General features: G+C 42.6%; 3 protein-coding genes across 9 annotated transcripts in view; all 3 read left to right on the forward strand.

The window, feature by feature from the left end:
• The window catches only part of LOC140312076 (cytochrome b-c1 complex subunit 10-like), a 61,057-nt gene extending 57,834 nt beyond the window's left edge, over positions 1–3,223 (forward strand). Inside the window, exons 2-4 of one of the 2 annotated variants that reach the window (XM_072389744.1) lie at positions 477–571; positions 2,013–2,149; positions 2,779–3,223. In XM_072389744.1, the coding sequence (XP_072245845.1) occupies positions 510–571; positions 2,013–2,133 (183 nt within the window). In that variant the 5' untranslated portion in view covers positions 477–509 and the 3' untranslated portion in view covers positions 2,134–2,149; positions 2,779–3,223. Of the gene's footprint in view, positions 1–422; positions 572–2,012; positions 2,150–2,778 lie in introns of those variants that run through there. The other variant, XM_072389743.1, reaches the window with a different exon arrangement.
• Positions 3,224–3,328: 105 nt separating this feature from the next.
• mbd3b (methyl-CpG binding domain protein 3b) lies at positions 3,329–10,514 on the forward strand. Of its 6 annotated transcripts, none has more exons than XM_072389738.1 (8): positions 3,390–3,418; positions 6,668–6,736; positions 7,317–7,476; positions 7,779–7,916; positions 8,108–8,198; positions 8,320–8,497; positions 9,249–9,401; positions 9,589–10,514. In XM_072389738.1, exons 1-7 carry the CDS (start codon positions 3,405–3,407, stop codon positions 9,394–9,396), a joined length of 798 nt encoding a protein of 265 aa, XP_072245839.1. In that variant the 5' UTR covers positions 3,390–3,404; the 3' UTR covers positions 9,397–9,401; positions 9,589–10,514. The 6 variants fall into 6 exon arrangements, with proteins under 6 accessions (XP_072245841.1, XP_072245839.1, XP_072245840.1 ...); XM_072389739.1 differs by having other exon boundaries at positions 6,668–6,697; XM_072389740.1 differs by lacking the exon at positions 6,668–6,736 and having other exon boundaries at positions 3,329–3,418.
• A 676-nt stretch (positions 10,515–11,190) lies between these two features.
• LOC140312440 (unconventional myosin-Vb) lies at positions 11,191–25,977 on the forward strand. The gene is made up of 34 exons (XM_072390278.1): positions 11,191–11,217; positions 11,852–11,962; positions 12,296–12,464; positions 13,423–13,567; positions 13,638–13,794; positions 13,901–14,044; positions 14,177–14,258; positions 14,364–14,471; positions 14,546–14,658; positions 14,752–15,020; positions 15,120–15,201; positions 16,064–16,204; positions 16,357–16,488; positions 16,612–16,695; positions 16,788–16,904; positions 16,999–17,096; positions 17,198–17,284; positions 18,679–18,999; positions 20,023–20,179; positions 20,359–20,598; positions 20,680–20,889; positions 21,002–21,095; positions 21,214–21,362; positions 21,456–21,671; positions 21,814–21,914; positions 22,031–22,145; positions 22,445–22,550; positions 22,649–22,762; positions 23,374–23,525; positions 23,842–24,070; positions 24,157–24,454; positions 24,869–25,043; positions 25,148–25,228; positions 25,316–25,977. Exons 1-34 carry the CDS (start codon positions 11,191–11,193, stop codon positions 25,475–25,477), a joined length of 4,986 nt encoding a protein of 1,661 aa, XP_072246379.1. The 3' UTR covers positions 25,478–25,977.
• The last annotated feature ends 23 nt before the right edge of the window (positions 25,978–26,000 follow it).

The raw sequence follows: 26,000 nt of genomic DNA on the forward strand, positions 1-26,000 counted from the left end.
CAGTAATGTAGCAATAAATGTGCCATTTTTAATAACAGATTATACCTTTTCCAATGTCTGGCTTTTGAATATTGTATACATAAAAGCAAAAATAAAAGAAACCGTTGTAATAAAGGGTTTATTGTAGTGCGGGAAATCAATTTCTTTCCAATTTTGCATTTAGTAAAGCTTTTTGATTATGCAAAAAAGGCACCAGATTGAATTTAGCGTGTGATACCAGCTAATGTTTTTAATATATATTTTTTTTTAAACAAAACAATAAACTCGCACAGTACTAAGGTCGTAGCTGGCTGACTGCTAAGATTGGAGCGTCCAGATTGTTTCAAACAGCGTCGTGTCTAAAGTAACGAGCTGTTAAGTGGTAGCCTGAGACAACCCCGAGCTAACGTGGATGTTTTCGTCGTCGGTTATTTTTAACAGGCATAAGAAGAGCCAACCCTAGGTAGGGGTCCTTAACAGTCATCAGCAGGGAAGCGTTTCATGTTGTCAAGAGCTACGAGAAGGTCAGAATGGTCCAGAAAATACTCAATAAATTCGTTGGTGCAAAGTACGTTACTATTCTAAGGACGTGGTAAGTTGATATAGTTATAGTTTGAGTTTTGGGATTAATTTTCAGTGTTCTTATTGTGTTTGTTGTGCTGTCAACATCTCGGTGTCCTTCTGTGTGACCTGCTCTGCTTATAAGCTAACTTTAGCTTAGCCTGTGCGTTCATTTCCATCGGGCTGAGCTAACTGTGCCGTTCGTCTGTCTTACTATTTTTAATTAGCGCCTCATTTAGTGGAGAAAATGAGTGACCAAACGGACCCTGCAAAGATTTAAGGAATTGGGATGTTACTGACTTTAAAGTAAACGATATCGAACTTTCCAGACTTCTGGCCGAGCACAGATTTGTTTGCCCTTTGGAAGATTGTAAAGCTGATTAACCTCATACTTGGAGTATGCACATTCGTAACTAATATACAAAAAAAGTCCTACATTTTAAATGATACAAGTATTCTCTCCAAAACGTATTTAGAACTATCAAGAACTCAATACGTTTTAAATGACTGAAAGCAAGTTGGATTTAATTGAAATGAAACTCATAAAACCTGTTTTAATTCACTAAATTATTCCACGTCTTCTCGGCTGGAAATGTAGATTTCCAAGTCACGACTCTTCTTTCTTGATAAGCAGCCTACTCGCCAAGATCAGTCAAACTGAAATATGTGAACATTCCCGGTGAATACGCACATAGACGCCGCCAGCAAGTCTAAAGTGCAGTGCAAACTGTTATAATACTCAATTGTGATACATTTTATTACACTCTGTCCTTGTTGTCAAAGTAATTATTTAATTCCCGTGTACATCATTGAAACACGAGCTCTTGGTTTGCTTTACCAACACAGAATTTCTCGAATCCAGTAAACGTGCTTTGGATTTTGTTCGTTCGCAAATTTCGTTTTTAATTTTTTTTTTTTTTTTTAAATCCAACTCTCTGGCGCCCCCTTCGGCGGGCGGAGACCTCAGGTCGAGAAGCATTTGATATTTTTAAAAAAGTCTTATCAGTGGATACAGCAGGTATGCCAATCTTGTATATCCCTTGTTTTTATATATGTTGTCCTGTTTTTAATTTTTTTTATAATCCTTCATTTGGAAGCAACTATTAATTAAAGCTGTCAGATAAATGTAAAATAAAAAGCCTCATATTTTTTGTTATTGTTTCATGAATTACAAGCTTGTTGTACAAGTAACTACATTTAGCACAGGACTCTTCACAAGCATACTTGCATTTATAAGTCTCCATAAACCTACTTGTAATTTTTTTTTTAAAGCTAATAATTAGAAATCCAAATTGATAGTGTTAAGTTTCCACCACCTTTCTTCAGGTTTTTTTTTACCCACAACACCACCTTGTTCCCTGAATAGAGAAGAATAACCCTCCCAAGTTGCTAATGATTTACACAGTGTTTGTTGCATTTGTGTGCTAAAAGTTCTGTCTCACTTTGGGATCCCATTGTTTTCTTCCATCCAGGGTACCAAATATGGTTGCATGGGGAACAGTTGGCGGCGTGGCGCTCATTCACTTCACAGACTGGCGGTTAATTCTAGACTATGTGCCATACGTTAGAGGAAAGTTCAAGACGGATGACTAAAGGAAAATTTATGAATGTGAGTCACTTGTACCCCCCCAGAATGTGTAGCCGAGCTTTCCCGCACACGCTTTGCTTGCATTGTTCAGTTGCATTTCTCCTGAGCTTTAGCCCCACCCACGCAGCTCAGAGGCGGTGCAGGCGTTCGTAGGCCATGCCAGGTGCCTCCGCTGAACGTCAGGTAAACCGTCTGAGTCAAACGTTCCGTCACTTTGCTCACATCTGGCAGTTTTCTGAAACTCTCCAGTGTCTGCAGAGGCTAAAAATAAAAAACGCTGCTCACTTGTTAGTTGATGCTTTGTGCTTTTGTTTGATATAAAATGTATTAAAAATTCAGACGATTTCACACAGAAAAACAGTTTATATTAAAAAAAAAAAAAAAAAAGTTTTTAAAAAAGTTTTTTTTTTTTCCTACTTTGTACATGTGACTTTTTGATATGACAATATTTTTGGTCACGTCAGTTTTTTTTCTTGGTGTACCATCTTACTAAAATACTAAAACTGCAACGGAAATTTCCAGATAACATCCACAATATTTTGTCTGTACCACCACCCTGAGTCAGACCGAAGTGATGTTTTTTTTTTCTTCTTCATACATGAGACATGTTTATATGCATTTTGCTAATGAGGCTATGTGTCTGTCTGCAGGACCACAGCTTGGGGATGGGCACATGGGTGGATTGCTTACACAGCACAGACTTAAGTGGGATGCTCTGTCTCAACAATCAGTCACTGAGGGCTTGTTAAGAGTTCGGACTTCAGGATGCACTCTGTAAAATAAATAAATAAAATGCTGTTTTTGATCCAATGTAACAAGATGTGAATAAATCTTTATTTTATTCTAATGTGTCCAAGTATTCTGTAAATTTCCAGCTATTAAAATGTTTTGATTAAACTGCATGGTGAGAGGTTTGTATGTATTTGATTGATTCATAAGCAGTCCCGTTTGTTTGCACAGACATTTTTAAACAGCGGGATATGCTTCAGATCCAACCTTTAACCATAAAAGTACTGTGAAATGTTCTGAAATGATGATGTGCAATATCTGGCTATGTAACTGAAAATACGTGCTAAATAAAAGTTATTCTCTGAAGTCTCGTGAAGTCCATGCAGACCTGTAGTGCCGGCACCGTGCGCATTTTATGAGGTTCACTGCGAAATTTGCGTGCATAATGTCTTTCATTTCTAACATCGGAGGGGGAGGGGACTGAAAGAGGAGAGGGGAGAAGGGATTTAACATAGCAAGAGGCAGAAAGCGAGATAGTGTCCTCAAGATGGATAAAAACGAGTAAGTATATAATTTTAATGGATGATACAGCCGCAAACAAGGAGTCTTAACTATGGCGTTTGATGCTCTATACGTCGTATTCGTCAAAAATCTGGAAAGTGTGTTTTTCATCGATTAGGTAAATGCATTTGCGGTCTCGTTGACTACAAATAGCACTACTGTAGTCTTTATTTAGGACGTACGTCAGTCTCTTTAGCATCATTGTTGCATGGTTCGATTTTCTTGCCATGGACTGCTACGTTCATTTAAACCTGGACTGTATTGCGGCGATACTGTGGTATTTCGACGGGGGGGCGGGGGCGGGGGGGGGGGGGGGGGGGGGATTAGCCATACAAGTGGGTGCAATTGTTTCTATACGGGTCCTTTTATAGCGTACATAAAGCTTTATTAAACGCATGACATGCTTCTGGAATGAGGCGCGTTTGATAGACAAGAACTACTTTGTTCATTGATAAAAGCCGGCTCCAAGTCTGAATGACAACGGTCGTCATTTTGGTGAAACGGCTCTCCGGTCTTACGAACCTTACGTAAAAACTTGCGCATTTTAGTTTATACGCGTCAAGTGACGGTGTTCATTTGCTGCATCTGTCAGATTGGATCATTCGGCAGCGCTGATGGATGTTGTCACTACCGCCCCGTGATTATGGTCTATATGTTGTCAAATGTATGTTCCCCATAGGTTAACATTGATGTGTCGTCGCCGCGAGCGTTCAGACAAAACAGGAAGTCCAGTTCCCTGGTGATTTCAAAATAAAAGTCTGACAACCAAAACAAATCTAGGTTACTTGCATTGCTCAAACACTTGTGGTATATTGTTGATTCCTTGACTCGTCGCGTCACAGATCCGATCCCAACCCCTGCCGTTGGCCCGGACCCTCCAGTGTGTATGGATAAGGTGCCCCTTTTACTTTTTTAGATCTAGGAGTAGTGGTCATCTAGCCATCCTAAGGTCCCCTTTATTTTTGAAGGGCTAGATGACCACTACTGCTAACAGTAGGGGTGTCACTTAATTCATACAGAATGGAGGGGTAGGTCCATTGGGAGGAACTGGGATTGGGTCTTAGTCCCCATTACCAAAAAAGATTTGATTTTCTTGCAGCCCGTAACTGTATTTTCTTTCTTTACTTCGTAACGATTCCAATTCAAACTAAAGACTTCACTTCAAAGCTTGTTATATTACAGGAAAAAGTTGACCTTGAGTGTTATTCTTTTACCAAACTATTCTTTGTGAGGCCAAAAGTAAATTGCTATGCCCACCACGTTTATTAAAAGTAAGTTTCTGTATTTTAAGAACAGTAGTTGAAGTCTTGATCCAGCAGTTATAAATCCTCTAAAAAATCATTTTGAAGTTTGTGTTAGGAAAGAAAAAACAAAACACTGAAAATTGTATGTATTCACTTTCAGTGCATTCAACAATTTAGGTGCTGCAAGGTTAAAAAAAAAACAGGCTCACTCAGAGCTGCCATCTCCACCACTGAACTCATAGGTAGTCCAGTCCCTGGTATTACGGCACACAGCAAAAGCACTGCAGAGCAGGAACCCTAGGCAGTTGGGGCACTGACCAGAGGCTCCCCTGAAATATCTGCGGGTTCACAGGTCAACTAGAAGCATGTTGGCTGATAAGTTTAGGACCAGGACTAAGTCCTGGAGTTAGCAGCTTCTGTGGCAAGTGAGTCAATTGGAGGCTTTGCTTCTGACGGTTGTTCTGCTAGCTCCCAGGTTTGCCTGGTTTCAGACCCCATGTAGCCCAGCACTCTTAAAGCTAGTGGCTTCTGCAGTTAGCTCCCATTTGACTGGGAGGCAGTGAGCAAGTTCGTCCCCACCTCCCAATGCTTGCCAAGTTCGGTTTTGCTTTTTGCTGTTTTCTCCACCTAGCTTGAGCTAATTTCTCCTCAGCTTGCTAGCTTGAAATTGAGTCTGTTCCTTACAGTGCATGTAAACTAGGCTCACTTACAACCACTAAACATTCAAATATGAATACGAAATCGTTAGATTGACTTTTACAAATGAAGTGTTTTGTTATTTGATTGAAAGGTAGATGTTATAATTGTCATTAATGTTAATTAAGGTTTGTAAGAAAATACATATGATCTCATCACATTCAATATTCTCAGCCATTAAAGAAAGTAGGTTTCATGGAAATCAAGATTTAAAGGCCCATACAACGCATCACAAAAACTATATACATCTACATGAGATTAAACCTGAGATAATTTTAACCTAATTTTATTACAAGTGGTAGTACTATAAATAAGTTGAAATTGAATATAAACGTGGAAATATAAAGGGGAGGAAATAGTCTAATAAGAATGTGGAAATAGAGAGAGTAAATGTATAGAAAATATATCTATATTTTGATTTTTTTTTATTAGTTTATTCTTTCTTTTTTTTCCAAAGAGACTCAAGTAACTCCGTGATATGCTTACCCCTGATAAACATGGTCGATGACAGGACAAACCTATGCTTATATTCTGAAATCGGAATTCACAACTTTTCTGTCCCTTTCCGTATACCTCGCGGTGACTTTACGTAGCCGTGCTGCCCCGTTTTCCTTGCGGATGTAGCCGTCTTGCCCCGGCGAGACATACAGGTGGTGATGCGGCTAAGCTACGCGGCGGAGCGATCTGCGCGACGACAAAGAGAGGTGGTGTCGTTCGCTGGGAGATCCCATTACAGGGGACGCACGTTTTAAAATGGTCGAAACAAAAGCGTAAGAGGCGATAGGCCTATCATCCAAACAATCGACACATTTTCTAAAGTCCTATCTGGTTATTTGCAGTAACTTTTAGCGGATTCATTGGCTACTTGCGTGGGAAATGGAGAAGAAAAGGTGGGATTGCACTGCTCTCCCCAAAGGCTGGAAAATGGAAGAAGTGACCAGAAAGTCGGGTTTGTCAGCTGGAAAAAGCGATGTCTATTATTTTAGGTACTAAACGAACCGAGCTTGCAATACCTACAGTTGCACGATACACCGACCTCGCGGACGGAAACAGACAGGAGTATGATCAGGCGGACGGTGGTTGTTATAAAGTTTGGGAAGGGAAGGGGGGGGGGTCTGTTTGCGTTAGGGCAACAAGGCCAGCAGGCCACCTCCTCTCGCAGTTATAGAAGGAGTTCATCAAGTCTCGCAGGCTAGTGGTAGCAACCTGTCACGGCCTTCTGATTAATGCAACCCTGTGTAATCTCAGTCAATACTCTTTTTATTTCCCACTGAAGTGAACCAACAACGCCAGATTTGTTTTCATTTAGCAGAGCAGAAGAACAAGATGAGGAACAGAGGCAAGAGAGGGGGGAGGCGGGTCGGTTGTATAGTTTGTGGTAGGCTAACTGTACTATCATACTGGTGTTGACTGTGGTGTGTGACGTAAAGATACGTTTGCATGAGCTCCGAGCACGAATCCACCCACAGTTGTGCCTTTGTTGACCATCGCTCAGGCTAAAGATGCTGCTCCCTCAAACGGAGCTACAATGTTTCCACTCTTGAAACATTTGGTAAAGCCATGTTTACATTGTGGAGGTCAATCGCAGTGCTGTGTATGACGTGTATTTCCTGTAATGTTTTCCCAAGCCGTGTGCAGCTTCTGATAGATGGCAGCGCTTTGGTTGAGTGTTCCTGAAAGAGTGCGTCCATTTCACAAAGTGCTGTGTTGTGATGTCAGTGTCATCGCTCAGTTGGATGTGTCCTCTTTCTCTATGCTTTTGACTGGTTTTGCACGCAGTGGTCCGTGTTTTCACATTTCTGCCTTGTTCAAGTGTGATATGTTTGACTTGTTGTGCCCTGCTGTCGTCTCAGTCTCATCCCTTCCGTCCCTTTGTTTTGACGGCAGATTACATGATTTTATTTTGAATTAAAATGTACTAAGATCGTGATTTCTCATGCCTCCATCTGCCTTGCCAGTCCATCTGGGAAGAAGTTTCGGAGCAAGCCTCAGCTGGCCCGTTACCTCGGTAACCAGATGGACCTCAGCTCCTTTGATTTTCGCACGGGGAAGATGCTGATGAGCAAGCTGAACAAGAACCGTCAGAGATTGCGATATGATAACAACAACCAGAACAAGGTGAGACAAACGGGTTAATTCAATACTTTGGCATGTTGTGCATGTCCTAATTGTGAAGTCGGTGCTCTTATCTTCTTGATCTCTAGATGAAGGTCTCATTTTTAGCGTCTTGGAATGATCTGTAACTTGGCTAGATGCTTTTAATCAGCACACAACGTATCAATATGTGTAAAATAGTTGCTGTCAAAACTTGTTTTTTTTTCTCCCAAGCGCTGACACCAGCCTCTAAATTCTTTCCCGTGGTTTTCTCTTTACTTCTCAGTGGTCTCATCCGCCTCTTTCTTTCTGTTCACGTTTCAAAGGGCAAGCCTGACTTGAACACATCACTGCCAGTCAGGCAGACCGCCTCCATCTTTAAGCAGCCTGTTACCAAGGTTACAAACCATCCCAACAACAAAGTAAAGACCGATCCGCAGAAAGCTGTTGATCAACCCAGACAGGTGAACTTTTTTTTTTTATTGCTGACACGATGCCGTGCAAACCAGAAAAGCGGGTTTCTGATGCTGTAACCAGGAGGGTCCGGTTTCAAACGTTAAACGGGCCGCGCTGTTTCTGTAAAACGGCACAAACCAGACTTTAGACCGAGTATGTTGGCGGCAGATTTGTTTTGACATTGTTCTTCTGTCCACAGCTGTTTTGGGAGAAGAAACTCAGCGGTCTTAATGCTTATGACATCGCAGAAGAGCTGGTAAAAACAATGGAGCTCCCAAAAGGCCTGCAAGGTAAAGTAGTGGGCGTTAACTCGCGTGCCATTCTGATAGCTCTTAAAATGACAGCATGGCAGCCGCAAACTGTGCTGCGCTTGTTGCAAATTGTCCGCTGACGTCTCCGCTGCTCCCGCAGGCGTCGGTCCAGGCTGCACAGACAAAACTCTCCTGTCTGCGATAGCAAGTGCTCTCCACACCAGCGCTGCTCCCATCACCGGGCAGCTGTCTGCGGCCGTGGAAAAGAACCCGGGAGTGTGGCTGAACACCGCCCAGCCGCTGTGCAAAGCCTTCATAGTCACAGATGAGGACATCAGGTGGGTCCTCACAGAGCAGCTACCACATGGTGACCACCGTGATGTCTGTGGTAATAGTTCAGCTCTACAAGCTGCTTCTTAGGCTGGGTGCCTGGTTTTTGCCTTTGTATGCGGAAACCGTGGCAACAAGCCATTTTTATGATTCTTTTGAACTACCCTGATAGAAACATTTGTCTTTTACTAAAACCTTGTATGTTATGTAGTTGTTACATGTTGAATTGTGCCGGTATGGTCCTGTCAATACATTGTAGAGATGTGGATAACCTTTGTCTGGCAGTTTTGTTTGGATTTTTTTCTGAAGGGAAGAAATTTACGTCACACCGGCCTTGCACACTATAGATAAGGAAATGGTTAATTGCCTTTGACAGTAGGCTCTGAAGTTAATTTCCTGTTTAAACATTTGGATAGGTTGATTTAGAGCAGAATTTCCAAACATGTTTGCTGGAGAAACAGCTACTATTAACAAGTCTGCCTTCAGTTATAAACAGGAAATAACAGCTCTGGCAGTGGGAATAATACCCAGTGTGATTTGTGTTCCTAGTTCTTTCATACATCTAAACACAATATAATTTGTTTAAGAGCTAAGAGTGAACTTGTTTACGGGGGATAATTTTTGCTGGAATCTCCACAGTCCACAGCAAGTGACCATCACTGCGAAAGCACACCTTCCTCTTTGTCATGGCTTCAGTTTTTTCGTTGAAGGCAGCTGTTACTGCCAGCTGTAACCACTTCCTGTTGCGTTTCTGTGCAGAAAACAGGAGGAGCTTGTGTACAGTGTGAGGAAAAGGCTGGAGGAGGCGCTCATGGCTGACATGCTGGCCCACGTCGAGGAGGCTGCCAACGAAGGAGAGCCTCTGAAGGAGGAGGGCAACGGCAGCGAAGACATGGAGAGCGTATAGCACAGGTGAGCGGAGTGATTAAAGAGCAGTTAAGCCTGGGACGGAGTGGGGATGCTGAAGGAAAAACTGTTAGGGGGATCGGTTTGGTTAACCCAAACAACTAAAAAGAACTGCAGAATAAATGCATGTAAAAGCATTTAAAAGAACTGCAGAATAAATCTGACATTATTGCTGATCTGCCTTCTCTTGTAGGTTTTGTCAAAACTCGAAGGGGTTTGTTCAACGCCTGCTCACAAGACCGTGAACAGTAGGAACCCATTTCCAGTCCGGCCCTAAAGAACTGCCCCCCCCCCCCCCCCCCCCCCCCCCCCCCCCACCTGCCGGTGTCGGCATCCAACTTATCCAACCGTCATCCTAAACCCGACTCACTCCAGTACAACCTCAACAGGACGGGACTCCTTCATCATATTTGAGCCCATGTGCTTTTTTTTTTTTTTTAAATCAGGAAACTTTGCAAAGAATTAAAAACAACCAGAAGAAAAAGAAGAAGAGACACAAATGAACTTTCAGATGTAAAAAGTGATTTACGTACAGTGTGTCGACTTCAGTGTTCAGCATCGAGTGTAATTTTTTACTAAAAGGTTCTGAATGGGTTTGAACTTAATTTTTTTGCGACAATCATGTCAAATCCAAACATTCATTGTTCGCAGAATGTCAGTTCGGTTGCTTTTCAGTCCTGGGCAGATTGGGAGTGAATGTTTTTGTACTTTTGGCCTCTCTCTCTCTCTCTCTCTCTCTCTCTGGAAACCCCACAGTGTGCTCCATGAGCAACTCAACACGGCAGTCGTAGATCTACTTTTCTAGACCGATGTGACGTGGGACCCACCTGCAGGCGGCTGATGCTGCTGATGTAGAAGGTGTAGTCTGAATGCTTGTGTGTCTGTCGGAGTTGACTAAGAGTTTTTAAAGTAATTATCATCTACGTCGGCTGTATTGTCTGAGTGGTGTTGACCAAACAGAGGACGTGTCATTTTAAAGGCTTTTAAATGTGCATATATGCCGTGAGGCAAAGTGGGAGAAAAATGACTTGAAACCTCTTTTTGTTGTTCATTTAGTGTTGTTTTTATTTTTCATCATCATTCTAGGTGCTTAGTGATGTTACAAGACATTGCTTTTGTCCGTTTTTGTAAAAAATAAATAAATAAATAAATAAAAATTATTCCTTTTTTTTTTTTTTCGTGTCAATGTTGCCACACACATGCTGCCTCCTCTTAAACCCACGCACAAAACTGGCGACAGCAAATTACTGTTAGTTTTAATCCTTCATCTGAGGAAGATTTCTTCTGTTGGGTTTTTTAAATTAAATTTTTTTTTATTATCCCTGTTGGATGAGCAGTGAATAAAGCATCCAGCTGTAATCCTGAAATTCCCCTCACAACATCAGCAGGCTGATTGCTGAAATGAAATTGATTGTTACTTATTAAAATGTGTCAGTATGTCACAGAATCTGCTCATTGTTTTATTTATTTTTTTATATGAAAAAGGCTGATTAATAAAAGTGTGCATTCCCAGTGGGAATAAATAAACCCATAAGACAAATTTACACGGAGCAGCCCCGAGTGGGTGTGACCGTTTGAACTGTGCCCATCCAGTTATGGCAGCCTCCCGCAGATTAACTGTTAACCTAAACGCGTCTTTATTTGAGTCTGGACAAAGTGCAAAATGCTGTCAGTTGGACAGAAAGCGGCTCTGCAGAGAAACGGGATACCGGTTGTCCTCCTGAAAGGAACATATAGACCTTACCTGGGCTGAAGTCTAAAATGGTGCCTTCATATGTGGTCTAAAGGATAAAACATGACAACTCTGGAATTATACACAAAGGTAAGAAGCATACACACACATATATATATATATATATATATATACATATATATTTGTATATGTATGTGTTATGTGTATTTATGTTTTTTTTTTTTTAGCGTCCTTTGGGAAATTGTATTTAGGGTAAATAGTAATGATGTACCTGTATGTCTTGTACATATGAAGTTTTTCCAGGTAAGAAAATTGACGCTATCTGTTTCAGGTCTCAAAGTTACTTTGTTCCCGATTCAGTCGTTACTGGACGTGAAAAGTCTGCCCCGACTTAAATCCTTATTTCTCAAAGCTTGGAGGTGTCACATTTAGCTGTCAAAGTACCTACTGAATGTCTGCGGAAGGTAGAAACTTATTCCGTATGTGCAAAAGATTTCTAAAAAGAATAGCTGATAATGGCTAATCCATGCAGGGCATTCAAAGAAGAGGATGACCAGTGTTAATTTTTAACACCGTTTAGAAGCACTTTATGCTGATGGGTGACAAATGTTTTGACCGGGTGGGGCCAGGAAGTGTGACATCTGAACAGTGAGATTAAAGTTGTTTTTTTCAACATTGTGTCCACATCCTGCAATATTTACTTCCCACTTACCTTGACACAGTCGTGTAGATGCACACCTGTAACAGTCTGCTCCTTTGTTAGGGGGCAAGTGTGTGGGTCCCTGACCCAGATGCCGTCTGGGCCTCAGCCCAGCTGCTGCGGGACTACAGGCCTGGAGAGGAACAGCTACTGCTGCAGCTTGCTGATGGAAATGTGAGACACATTTATCTAAATGACAAATATGAACGCTCAAGCTTTTTCTTTTGTTTTGGCAGTTTGTAATTTTGATAAGCCAAGTTGTTCATTTCCATACGAAGTCTACATGCCTGTAATCCTTTTTGAATATGTTTCTATAATTCTGAAACTCAGAGCTGGCCAAGGCTCCCCTTAAAAAGAGATTCTTAATCTAAAGAGTTTCACATACTGGAAAATAACGGGTAAATGATGATAATAATCATAATCATAAAAGCTTACTTGCCCAATTTCTCAGTAAATATAGATATATTTGCTTCACGAAAGACCTCTAACTTTAACAACCGTTGATAGGAGGTCCATTACCCTGTGGGGTCCCCATCTGATCTCCCACCGCTGGGGAACCCAGACATCCTGGAGGGCGAGAATGACCTGACAGCCCTCAGCTTTCTCCATGAGCCTGCTGTGCTGCACAACCTCCAGGTTCGATTTCTGGACTACAGCAGCATCTACACATACTGCGGTGAGCAAAGAAGGATCAGATCAAAGCAGCCCACAGAGGGAGACGTAAAGAAAGCTGATGTGGAGACACGGATAAAGTAAACTGCAGCTACTGTCTGCTTCTGTTTGCATGATAACAACACATAAAGTCCATAAGTCAGAGGCTCAAAGGTTGAGACAAGAATACAACTCCCTCACTGCCATGCTTTATAGAACTAGTTTAAGATTTACAGTCATTCAAAGATTTTATGTCAGGACATTACATTTTTCTTTTTAAAGAAATCATCTGGTTCTCATCAGATCATCAAAATTAGATAAACACAACCTCAGACGAACAACTGTGTAAAAAGTGAATCACAGGCAGAATTAATTCCGTCCCACTGTGCATTATGGACAAACATCTCCACTGCGTTCTGTGTCTGAATGATAATGTTCCAGAAGTCTTGTGCCTTGCTCAGATGCAACTTTACAAACATGCCACATTGCTTTTAGAGAGAAGAGGCTCTTGAAATCCTTTCCAAACAAGCCATGTTAGTTTATTAGTGTATGTAAAACCATAGAACTGACAAACGAAGCACTATATTTTTCACAGGACTGTGACTGCACATTACCTGCAAAGATAATGTGCATGTTTCAAGAAGATTTTCAGGGTTTTTTTTCACAGTTTTTTGTAAATTTTTAACACTTCTGAAAACAGGGTTTGAGCATTCTGTGATGCAACCTGTTCATCTGTGGCTATTCATTATTTTATCATTCATTTATTCATTTTAGTTTTACTGAAAGCGGAGTGAAGGATTGAAGATGGAACAGCACTAATCTGCACTAAGATTTTGTCATGAACACTATTGGTTCTGCAATTTTAAATTTGATCTATATTTTAATCTATATTTTCTGTTTGTTTTAAAAGATTATACTGCTAAGATCTGTCTTCAACATCAAGGCTCCAGTAGTTAGATTACTTGCTTTACATGTCCCTCCAGGTATTGTGTTAGTGGCCATCAATCCCTACGAACAGCTGCCTATATATGGGGAGGAGGTCATAGATGCTTACAGCGGTCAGGATATGACTGACATGGAGCCTCACATCTTTTCCGTGGCAGAAGAAGCATACCGCACCATGACCAGGTGAGGAGGTAATCTCATGACAACCTGATGTCTATGCGGGTCTCTTTAGTAACCCGATCTGTGTGTCTAGGGAAGAGAAAAACCAGTCTATTATCATAAGTGGGGAGTCAGGCTCGGGGAAAACCATCTCAGCCAAATTCACCATGCGGTACTTCGCTGTGGTTGGAGGAGCAGCACAGCAGACCAGCGTGGAGGAGAAGGTCCTGGCTTCCAACCCCATCATGGAGGTGAAGGACTAAGGTTTTTTTTCTTCCTGGTATGTTTTTTTTTTCTTTCTTTTTTTGTAAAAGTTACAAACAAAATCATGTTTTTTGTTTTTTTTTTTGTCTGCAGTCCATAGGGAATGCTAAAACCACTCGAAATGACAACAGTAGTCGGTTTGGGAAGTACATTGAGATCGGCTTTGGCAGGAAGGGGGACATCATCGGGGCAAACATGAGGACATATCTGCTGGAGAAGTCAAGGGTCGTCTTTCAGGTGAGTTTTCCCCCACTGCTGCCTCCTGGAAAAATCAACCTCTAATTAGTCTAAAAATGGAACATTTTTCTCTTGCATTGTTATGCAAATGTTCACGAATGCTGTCACTTTATGCTTATTTGTGTGTGTCAGGCATCAGCAGAGAGAAACTACCACATCTTCTATCAGTTGTGTGCCTCCAGAGAACTGCCTGAAATGAGATCACTTAAACTAGGTGAGACACAGTCACACTGACTCCTTCAGCCTCTCCCCAAAAGACTGTCACGTGTACAACGTCCACACTGCTGGCAGTCTAAGTGTGATGTGTGGTTCTTTACAGATGCACCTGAGCAGTTCCGCTACACTAACCAGGGAGGAGAGATGCAGATACCCGGCACTGATGACATGACGGACCTGGAGCGTTCGCGCAATGCTTTAACCGTTCTTGGTAAACTGAGCCTGGACCCGCACATACACAGAATGAAAAGAAGAAAATCTTTTGACTTTTTTTTTTTTTTGCAGGCGTACAGCCTGACCAGCAGATGGAGCTTTTTAGGATCCTCTCAGCTGTTTTGCACCTGGGAAACGTCAACATTCAAGCCAGTGGGAGAAGTTCGGACCGGAGTTACATTGATGTAACAAATATTCTGCTTTTGCTTCTCTTAAATTTCCTTAAAATAGCAGAGTAGTCGTAATCCTCTTCTTCTTTATCTCTCTTCCTTCCTCAGGCGGAGGACCGCTCTCTGGCTGTCTTCTCCAAGCTGTTGGGAGTTGAGGGATCTCAGATGGCCCACTGGCTGTGCCATCGCAGACTCGCTATAGGAGGAGAAATGTTGGTGAAGCCTATGTCCGGTCAGCAGGCCTTAGAAGCCAGAGATGCACTTGCTAAACACATCTATGGTCAGCTGTTTACGTGGACAGTCCAGAGACTCAACTCAGCCCTGCGGGCACAGAGGGCACAGGCCAAATCCTTTATAGGGGTGTTAGATATCTATGGGTGAGCAACTGAACTGTTGATTGTGGTAATGTCCAGTGTAGGGTTGATATCTTTTGGTGCGTCTTCAAAATGAATTGACAAGTGTCTCTCTTGGAGCAGATTTGAGACGTTTGAGCGCAACAGTTTCGAGCAGTTCTGTATAAATTATGCCAATGAAAAACTGCAGCAGCAGTTTAACAGGGTGAGTTATGTGACACTTTTCCCCCTCTGTGTTTTTCGGGCAGTCTGTGTGTTTGTGTCGCGTGTGTCAGAGCTACTCTGTCTTGTTAAGTTCTATTTAACGTAACAATTTTCAAAATCTAAATTCAGCACTATAACTTCTGTGCTTTGTTGTCAGAGCGTTTAAAAAATGTGTTCAATGATTACAGTATAAATGCTATAAATGTAGTTATGTTAATTGTTTGTGTTCGGGAGATCATTCAGCTGTCTCTGGCACAATGACAGCTGGGATGGGGAGGGGGGCATCTATTCATCTTTTTATATTGACATTTACCATACAGGAGCTGCACAGTGTTTATGTTAAAACCAAATGTTGGAACTCACCTTATTGTTCTATTACTGTCACTTCGCCCTGACAGCGATAGAGAGACAATAAATTCATACGAATAAATTACAGTTCCACTGTGCCTGAATGAAAAGAACCAATCAGAGAGAGGAAGAGTCTCAACACACGGCCAATCACTTATACTTTTAGAGTTCCCAAGGTTACTAGCCTGTTCATACTTGACAGTGTCTTCTGCAGAGAAGAGCTTTAGAGGCAGAGCTGAAGCCCGGCAGAAAGGGAGAGTTGCATTTGTTCATATTTTCAGAAAACATCAGTCCGTATCAGAACTAAAGAATAGACTAGATGTTTTCTTTTGCTCAGAGGGATAAGGGCTGTGATATGTGCCATCAGGTCATGGTAGATACCAGACATTATTCTAACAAAAGGTAAATACTAAATACAAAGTGAGTGCATGGCACAGATTCTCCCCCGGAGACAGTTGCATTAAATTTTGTCTCGGTTTTTAACATTTAAATGTGTGTGTTGTGTTTGTTTGAAGCACGTGTTCCACTTGGAGCAGGAGGAGTACGTCCGGGAGGCGCTAGAGTGGAACAGGATTGAATTCAGTGACAATCAGCAGTGTATCACACTCATAGAGGGACAACTGGGCATGTTTGATCTGTTAGACGAGGAGTGCAGGGTCGGTCCCTCTTTTTCCTCATAAATATTTTATCTATCTTTTTGTCTGTGTATTGTTTCTGTTCTTTTTTTTTTTTTTTTGCATGTTCCAAACTGATGATCTCAAAAGCTTTAGTGCCTGTGATGATTGCTCCTCTGTTTCATCTGATCCAGATGCCAAAGGGTTCAGATGAAAGCTGGGTCCGCAAGTTGTACGACCAACACCTGACCAGCAAGCCCCATCCTCATTTTCGAAAACCTCGCATGTCCAACACCGCCTTCATCGTTCTGCACTTTGCTGACACAGTTAGTGACGAGCTGCTGCATCTCTTATTTGGCTCTCCTTAGTTAGTTTACAGCTTAATGAAAGTTACATGTAATTCATTTCAGTATGTCTGCTTGAACAGAAAGTTTTCCCCCTTAAATCAGGTGCAATATGAATGCGATGGATTTTTAGACAAGAATCGAGACAGAGTCTTCGAGGAGCTCATTAACATTCTCAAAGCAAGTCAGGTAGATATATGCTCAATAAGAAGCTCTCACATTCCCATACGACTTGTATAAAGTGAGCAGCGTGTCACCAACATATGTATGTGTGTCATCAGTCTGAGCTGGTGGCTGAGCTGTTCCACCAGCAGGGAAATGGGCCTTCTGTAGCCAATGGAAGCGTTCGCTCAGGGAAAAGAGCCACCAGAGAACATAAGCTAACTGTTGGCTTCCAGGTGAGATGTTTGTTCTTTCTTCCTTTGCTCACCGCTGTTTGATTCAGTTTCATCAAGTCTCACACTCATGGTGCTTTGCCTCTGTGTCTGTCAGTTTCGTCAGTCCTTACAGATGTTAATGGACACTCTGAACAGCACAACCCCTCACTACGTCCGCTGTATTAAACCTAATGACCTAAAAGAGCCTTTTATGTGAGTCCTCACTGGGCTTTCCCTCACAGCTACTTGTGTCTTAGAAGGTGTGTTTTAGCATTGTGCACACTTAACAATAAATCACATCCTCTGCTTCTAAGGTTTGATCCTAAGAGGACAGTCCAGCAGCTGAGAGCTTGTGGGGTGCTGGAGACCATTCGTATCAGCGCAGCAGGTTATCCATCCCGGTACTGCACACTACCTTAGACATACATCTTACTCTCTTACAGATGTTTCATTATTAGCTGAGCAATGTAGCGTCCTGACAATCAGATGAAGGAAGATATCAGAAGTTAAAAGTCTCAATTCAATTCAGTTCAGTTTTATTTATATAGCGCCAAATTACAACAATTGTCATCCCAAGGCACTTAAATAATAGTTCAATTCAAGCCAATTGGAATTCCATTCATTGTAATCATAATCCAATGAAATCCAATTAATTAATTTCAAAATAATCCAATTCATTCATATAGAGCTAATTAAAAAAACAATATCCTAGCTAAGGAAAGCAACAGATTGCACTGAAACTTGTCTTCAGTCCAATCTCCCGTCCTGAGTGTGCCTGTGGCGACTGTGGAAAGGAACGACTCCCTTTTAACAGGAAGAAACCTCTGGCAGAACCAGACTCAGGAAGAGTGGCCATCCGCCTCGACCAGCTGGGGTTTGAGAAGACAGAAAAGAGGGGGGGAAACACCATAACACCATTCAAAGGACATCTGTTGGAACAGGGAAACACAAGTTAATAACCACAATAATGTCACATGTACATAATATCATGTGAGAAATTAAACAGGGGGAAAAGAGAGGAAAGGTAAGGCGTGACAGATGAGGTCCCCCAGCAGTCTAAGCCTACAGCAGCTTAACTATGGGATGTTTCAGGATTACCTGAGCCATCCCTAACTATAAGCTTTGTCAAAAAGGAAAGTTTTAAGCCTAATCTTAAAAGTGAACATCTACTGGCAGCTTATTCCACAAGAGAGGGGCCTGATAACTGAAGGCTCTGCCTCCCATTCTACTTTTAGAAACTCTGGGAACAAGAAGTAAACCTGCAGTGTTCTGTTTGGAAAATATCTTACAATGAGATATTTAAGATCAGATGGAGCTCGGTCATTAAGAGCTTTATATGTGAGGAGAAGAATCTTAAATTCTATTCTGAATTTAAAAGGGAGCCAATGAAGAGAAGCTAAAACATGATCTCTCCTGTTAGTTCTCATCAGAACTCTGGCTGCAGCATTTTGGATCAGCTGGAGGCTTTTCAGAGAATATGTGGGACAGTCCATTAATAAAAAATTACAGTAGTCCAGTCTTGAAGTAACAAATGCATGAACTAGTTTCTCTGCATCACCCTGAGACAGGATGTTCCTGATTTTAGCAATATTACAAAGGTGACAGAAGGCAGTCCTAGAAACCAGTTTTATATGTGCGTCAAATGATAAATTCTGGTCAAAAATAACTCCAAGGTTCTTCACTGTAGAATTAGAATCCAAGGAATGATGACACAGTTTCATGTTTCAAATGATTAGAGACTAAAGGGTGCTAAAGTTTTTCTTGGAGATTCATGTTGTTTAATCTGTGTATCCAGATGGACATATGAGGAGTTCTTCAGCAGGTATCGTGCTCTGCTCAGAGGGCCTCAGAATCAGGAGCTGGCCCAGGCTTTGTGCAGACAGGCCTTGCCTCACCTCATCCCGGACCCGGACCAGTACTGCTTTGGAAAGACCAAAGTGTTCTTCCGGGCAGGTCAAGTGGCTCTTCTGGAGAGGCTGAGAGCTGAGAGGCTGCGTGTGGCTGCTGTGATCATCCAAAGTCACGTCAAAGGATGGCTGGCACGCCTCAGATACACCAATATCTTCTGGGCTGCTGTCACCATACAGAGATACAGCAGAGGAACTCTGGCCAGACGGTGAGGACAAATTTTTATCTCTGTCTATATATCCCTGCTGTGCTTGTAAGTTTCTGCATTTCTGCATAACATTATTGCTACACCAGATAAAGAAAGCAAAGGTGCACATACTTTGCGACTTACAGGCTGAATAATTTTCCTCTCTAAATTGATGTCCAAGGTTTTGTGTGTCTTTTATATCTAATTTATTTATTTTTGTTTATCTACTTTTAGAACCGGTGAAAAAATCTGGCAATTGTTTTGGTCATATATTTGCAGAAAAATGACTTTGCTATATAAATTAGATAGTAATGATTTATTTACTATGTCTAACTGACAGTGACTAATGTTTTGATTCAGCTAACGTACAGTGTCCATTCTGTGATTTTTTTGGTACTACCTCAGTTCCATAAAAATTGAGATGTGTGCAAAATTCAAATTACAACGAAATGTGAGGATTTACAAATCTCATAAACCAATATTGTATTCACAATACAGCATAGGAAACATTTCAAATGACAACAACACATCAGGTAAGTAATATGATAAGAAAGGTGTAAAGAGAGCACCTTAGAGAGGCAGAATCTCTCAGAGGTCAAGATGGGCAGAGGTTCAGCAATCTGCAAAACACTGCATCTACAAATTGTGGGATTGCCAACACAGAATATCCAATCATGTACAACACGTAATATCAAAAGATTCAAAGAATCTGGAGACATCTCTGTGCACAAGAGACATCAATATAGGATGTCTATGGACTGTTGTTAACAGAAGAGGGGGATGCTACACAGTGGTAAACATGCCGCTGTCCCACCTTTTTGAGGACCTGTTATTATAGAATGTTTCTGTAGAAAGTTTTCAATGTTCTAGTGTGAATAAAAGGTTGGTTTATGAGATCATTGCAGTCTGTTTTTCTGCACATTTTAAAAAAGGTCTCACTGTATTTGGAATTGGTGGCTGTATTTTTGTGAGAAGTTCATCGTTTTACATCACAAACTGACATCCTGCACTAAACTTGGGGAACTCTTTGTCATATGGCCGCAGGCTGGCTTTGACGCTGCGCTACACTAAGGCTGCCTTAGTGATCCAGAAGACCTACCGTATGGCAGTGGTGAGACAAATGTTCGTCATGATCCGACAGGCCACCCTCACCATTCAGGCCTTCACCAGGGGCACACTGGCCCGCCGCAGATATGGACAGGTCAGCATTCAATGCCAGCTTTTTCAACCTGTTTACCTGCAGTTGATCCTTGACAAATGAAAAGCAGAGGGTGTTTTTACTCACTTTTTTTTAATGTTGGAAGTGCTCTGATGTGATAAGACTGAATGCACATATCCTGGACCGATTTGAAGTGCTAAGTCCACGTTCTTTCACCTCAGTTGTTGGCGGAGAGGGCTGCTGTGATGCTCCAGGCGAGTGTGCGTGGGTGGTTGGCGAAGCGGGCGTACAGGCGGGTGCGCTCGGCAGTGGTGTTCATGCAGTGCTGCGTGCGCCGCAGGGCCGCAAGGAGGGAGTTGCTGAAACTAAAGACTGAGGCCCGCTCAGTGGAGAGGTACAGAGAGCTCAACAAGGGCATGGAAGTCAAACTGATACAGCTTCAGCTGAGAGCGGACCAGGAGGTGGGTGAGAGTTGTGGATGGATTCAATTCTGAAATCGCATTTTAGTTTTGCGTCATAAAGCTGATTTTGTGTTCGTCCAGGCGCGGGAGAGTGCTGCTTTGAGAGAGACCCTTAACATGGAACGAGAGGCTGCAACTGCTGAGCGGGAGGCTCTGAGGGCGATCATACAGAAACTGGAGAGCCAGAAACAGGAGAAGCCTCCACCTCCACCTGTTATCAGTGAGAAGGAGGTGGAGGAAAGGAGGAGAGCTGAGGAGAAGGCTACCCAGGAGATCCTCAGACTCACACAAGCAAGTTCACCAACCTGAGATACACGATGCATTTTTCTGCACTCATCCACCATTTAGAAATTTAGATTTTTCAAATATTTTAACTGCTCATCTTTCTGTGTCTTTATTTAAGGAATTGCAGGCTCTGCAGAAAGAGAAGGACAATGTTTACAAAGAGAAAGAGGATCTTTCTGCTCGCTTGCTTGAGCAAGAAGAAACACAGAAAGGTTGGCCTCCACTTCGCCATCAGACTGTATGATTCTCCTTGCCAATTTTATTCCTCGTCACATTTTGTATCTTCTATCTTTTTTTTCTCCCAATGTGTGTGTGTCCTTGTGAGTGTAGAGTGTGTGCATCAGGCTGTGTCGCAGTCCAGTGCAACTCTTCGGGCAGAGCTGGATGAGGAGAAGACCAAGTATCAGGGACTCCTGAGGGAGTTTACCAGATTGGAGCAGAGATATGACAACCTCAGGGAGATGAGTCTGCTCACTGAGGTTTATAACTGCCGTTACAGACGCACTTAAACACGGTTTTGCTCTAAAACTGCAGCTTGTTTGCTTCACGTCCTCTTCCTCTTTGCTACGCAGCGTACCAAGGGCCACAGAAGAAGTGACTCCACCCAGAGCCTGAGCTTGGAGCCTCTCCCTCCCTCCCCGACTGCACTGTCACCCCAGTCTCTCACCCCGCTCTCGTGGTCACCCTTTGCATCTGCTTTTCCTTCCCCGGAGGAGGTGCGCAGAGTCAGCGTGACGTCTCCCGGTCTGGAGAGGAGATTCTCAGTTTGGAACTCTGAAACAACACTGGTGAGTAAATATAAGGACTGCAATAAAAAAAATAAAAAAAACACCTCTTTTCTTAAAAGTTTTGCACAGGACATTTCATGAAGATGCATGAATCTAAAGCCATCAGCAGAAGCATTACGCTGCATCATGTTTGCATTGACAGGACCAGCTGATGGAGAGGATGGATGTGGCCAAAGAACCGGCAGTGAAGATGAAAGGAGAAGACTTGGAATATGCTTATGATGCTGTACGAGTGGCCAACAAGTCAGTCTGCCGCCACTCACTTATTCATACGTGTCGGTTCCTTTTCCTGATGATTTAGAATTTGTGCAAAAACTCACCTGTCCTCCTGTTTTCGTCTGTCCTTCTGTCTGAGCCAGGTTTCTGGAGAGCCAGCTGCGGAAGCAGCACAGTCAGTGGGAGGAGGAACTGGAGGCTCTGAAGTGTCAGCTGGGTCGAGCGAGCTCTCGTTCTTCCTCTGCTGCACAGACACAGGTGTAGATTTATTGAAGTCACCAGATACTCATGTCATGTTGTCACAGCCTGTGTTAACCAATCTCTTATGATTTTTTTCAATGTTTTCATAATACATCATGTTCTTATACTTAGCGTAATGCTCCCAGTACCTTAAAAAATGACCAATTCCTCTCAAGCAGGGGCAATGTGGTTCTGTATTTTCTTAATTGTTAAACCTGGAAGTTTTGAAAACTTGTTCAACTTTCTGCTGAATGAAAACACTGACCACACTATGATATGAGACTAAAGTCCGCAATATAAACGTGTTTTTGCAAAAGGAACTCCAGAAGCTTCTTGAGGCCAGAGAGCACGAGTGTGTGCGGCTGAGGAGGGAGCTGAAGGAGCTGAGAAACACTGCGTCACTCAGACGACTCCTGACACAAGGTGAGGTTCCAGCTCCCTGGCTGTCTATGGATTCAATGAACTCCAACTGTTCACGCAGTCACGTTCGTGTTGAGGTATTTACTTTCTAGTTTTCCCAGCACCTTTGACCTCAGAGGCCTCCTGTCCACATCAGCCAAAGCCAGCAGCAGTTACCGGTTTGCTGGAATGCAGGAAAAGAGATGAAACCAAACTCATCAAGAACCTCATCACAGGTGAGACTCTTATAGAAATTAATTGAGGGATGTGTCCTGTTAGTTGCTGTTTGTCGTTGGTTAGGTTTTCAAAAGGAAAACACTGAAGCTTTATTTGTTTATTAGTTAGGCCTCTTGTAGAAAGAAATATTTGAACAAGCTCTTACAGTTGATGCATTGTATTCAAGATCGTGCTGAATACAATATATCAGGAAAAAAAAATCACAAACCATTTTGCAATACAACATCACTGGAGGAAAAATATTAAGTGGCATTTGAGAAAGTTAAATGTTTTGAAATGTAATGTGTTCTTTTTAGGTTCGTTTTCTGAAAGTTTTCAGATCTTATTTCTGAACACTGGAATTTGTGAAATAAACATTTTTTTGTCGTTTTTGTTAGAAAATTAACACATTTTTACACTGTAGCCCATGTAGCTTATCAGGTATTGTGATAGGGTTTTTTTTTTTGTCACTTTTAAATCACTCCTGGAATCACCTTCTATAATTGTAGCCTCATCACTTAGGATGATGTGACTCACAGGAGGGAATTTCTGTTGCAACTGACTCCTCTGTACCGTTGCTAACAAATCTGACCTGGCCTTGTCGGCTCTGCCACGGCTGCTCTCGCTTCAGACATCCGTGTTGACAGCGCGCTGTCTCTACCTCCCGGTCTGCCTGCCAGCGTGCTCTTCCTTTGTGTCCGTCAGGTCGACTGCAGCGGAGAGCAAGCCCGTGCTCGCTCGCTCTGCAGCGCTGCTGTCACCGCCATGAAGGCCGCTCTGAAGGTAACCTTACCTCTGAACCCTCCACATGCGCCATATGGTTGAAGTTTAGTGCGTGAGGGCAGTTCACATCATGTCAGGCAGATTGCCACAAACAAAAAGACATCAGCAACTAACTTTGAAACACTTCTCAGTGATTGTGTCCTCCTTACCGTGCTCATTCTCAACAGTCTGGCTCACAAGGGAGAGTCCATGTGCCACAGATACACAGTTTATACAAAGTATACAAATATCGTCACTGAGATGTTTTTCTTTAAATAGCTACCATATTGGTTTAGCTTTATTTCATGTGAATATCTCATCTCATTTTTCTCTGCAGAAACATGCTAACGATGTAGAGATGACAGCTCTGTGGCTGAAAAACATCTGTCTGCTGCACGACCTGCTGACCCACCACTGCCCAAAACGGGTAGCACGAACTGTCTTAGATGAACAGGTTCCACTGACTGTCGACCTGAGCGACTTGATCCGCACCCTGAGTGACCTCTGCATCCAGGCCTACCAGCAGCTTCTCTCCATCACTGAGACACGTCTACAAAACATAATCGGTAAATTTACAGAGACCACAATTCTGATGCTGCTTACTTACTCTTCCCTCCATGGCTCCTTATTTCTTCCTCCTTCTCATCCTCAGTCCCTGCCCTGCTTGAGAGCGAAACCATCGCGGGTCTGTCGGGCTCGGGGGTGAAACTGGGAGTGTCCAGGAAGCGAGCGGGCTCTGACCCCAGGCCTGTGGGAGTGGATGCTCCCACTATGGCCTCTGTGCTGAGGGAGCTCGGAGCCCTTCACACCGCCCTGACCCGCCAGTTTGTGCCCCAGAGTCTGATAGAGCAGGCATTCCGCAAGCTCACCTACCTCATCTGTGCGAGTGCTCTCAACAACCTGCTGCTGAGGAAAGACGTGTGCTCCTGGAGTCGTGGCATTCAAATACGGTAGAAAACATTACACAGATAAATGTGCACATAAGCAATAACTTCAGCTTTGATATCTTAGATAATTTGTTCTGGGTCGGTCATCAGTCAGTGTTGATGAATTTTACCATGATGCCTTTTGAATAAGTACAGTAAAAAACAGTTTGCTCTCACCTTGCTTGATTTGTCTCCATTGAGAAAAGTTGTGTGGTTCGACCAGAAAAACTCCTAATTTACATCATATTGCACAGTTAATTCCTTTACTGTCACATTTTACCTTCACCACAAATAGCTTTGTCTACATTAAAAATCTAATTAAGTAAGTTTTTCCAAATGGAGCTGATTAAGCAGAGTTAATAATATGCTTTCCCTCTCCTTTATGTGCTGTTGTGCACATTTTTATTCACATAAAATCCCCTTTGTCTTGTCTGTTAGCTACAATGTGAGCCTACTAGAAGAGTGGCTGCGGAGTCGAGGTGTGCAGGCAGGGGGCGCTGTGGCCACACTGGAGCCCCTCATCCAGGCAGCTCAGCTGCTGCAGGTGGGGAAAAAGACCGAGGCGGACGCAAAGGCCATTGTTCAGACCTGCACCGCCCTCTCCAGCCAGAAGGTGGGTCTGTTGCTCAATTTTGGGTTGTCCTCGCAAGAATTAGGCTTTGAGCATTGTACTTGATGTGTTCAATTGCCTGTCGGTGTCTTTATTTTGTTCCACAGATTGTGAAGATTTTGACCCTCTACACTCCACACAGTGATCTCGATGAAAGGGTCACTCTGAATTTCATCCGGACCGTCCAGGTACTGTCTGCAGCTGTGAGGTTTGATGTGTTCATTCATTTTGAATAGTGTCACAGTGTCAGTGGTCTCTATCTTTACTGTCCTCAGGCGCTTCTAAAAGGCCGCTCTGACAAGCATCCTCCACAGCTCCTGATGGACCTGAGGAGAGTGTTCCCTGTCACATTCCCTGACCTGCCTCCACCCGTCCTCACCGCCGAGGAGCTAGTCATCCCAGACTCTCTCAAGATCTCCTTCCTGCGCAAAGCTTAAAAAACATTAGATGCAAATGCACACTGATTGTGCAAATTTAACACCTAAACTATGGAATTTAAATAACTTTCACAAGCTGTTGTGAATTAAATTAGTTTCTGATTCTTGGTAGCACAAATGTTTTGAAATAAACAGCTTATCAGCAGATTAGTATGCATAGTACAGAAGGGTGTAGGCTCTGTCTACAATGCACATCTAAGCTATCCTAACGCTGGATATGGGGATGTAGATAACTTATTCTAGAAAAGGTAGAGAAGACTGGAATAAAAAGCAGCCCCGTAATGAAATTCAAGACTGCAGCTTAATTTCTGACGGACAAGAGAAGACACGAATATCCTTTTTCATGTTTTATTGGAAGCAGAAACACAGTGAGACTGCAGTCTCAGGAACCTCAACCCCCAGTAAGAACATACAGAATAAAAAAAAAAAAAAAAAAAGAAAGAGAAAGAGGAAAAAAAAAATTAGAAACATTTCTGTATAAAAAAATCCTCATGCGAGTACTTTGTACCACTACACGTCATCA

This window comes from Leuresthes tenuis, unplaced genomic scaffold (assembly GCF_036924035.1).
Source record: "Leuresthes tenuis unplaced genomic scaffold, fLeuTen1.0.hap1 SCAF_7, whole genome shotgun sequence".
NCBI lineage: Eukaryota > Metazoa > Chordata > Actinopteri > Atheriniformes > Atherinopsidae > Leuresthes > Leuresthes tenuis.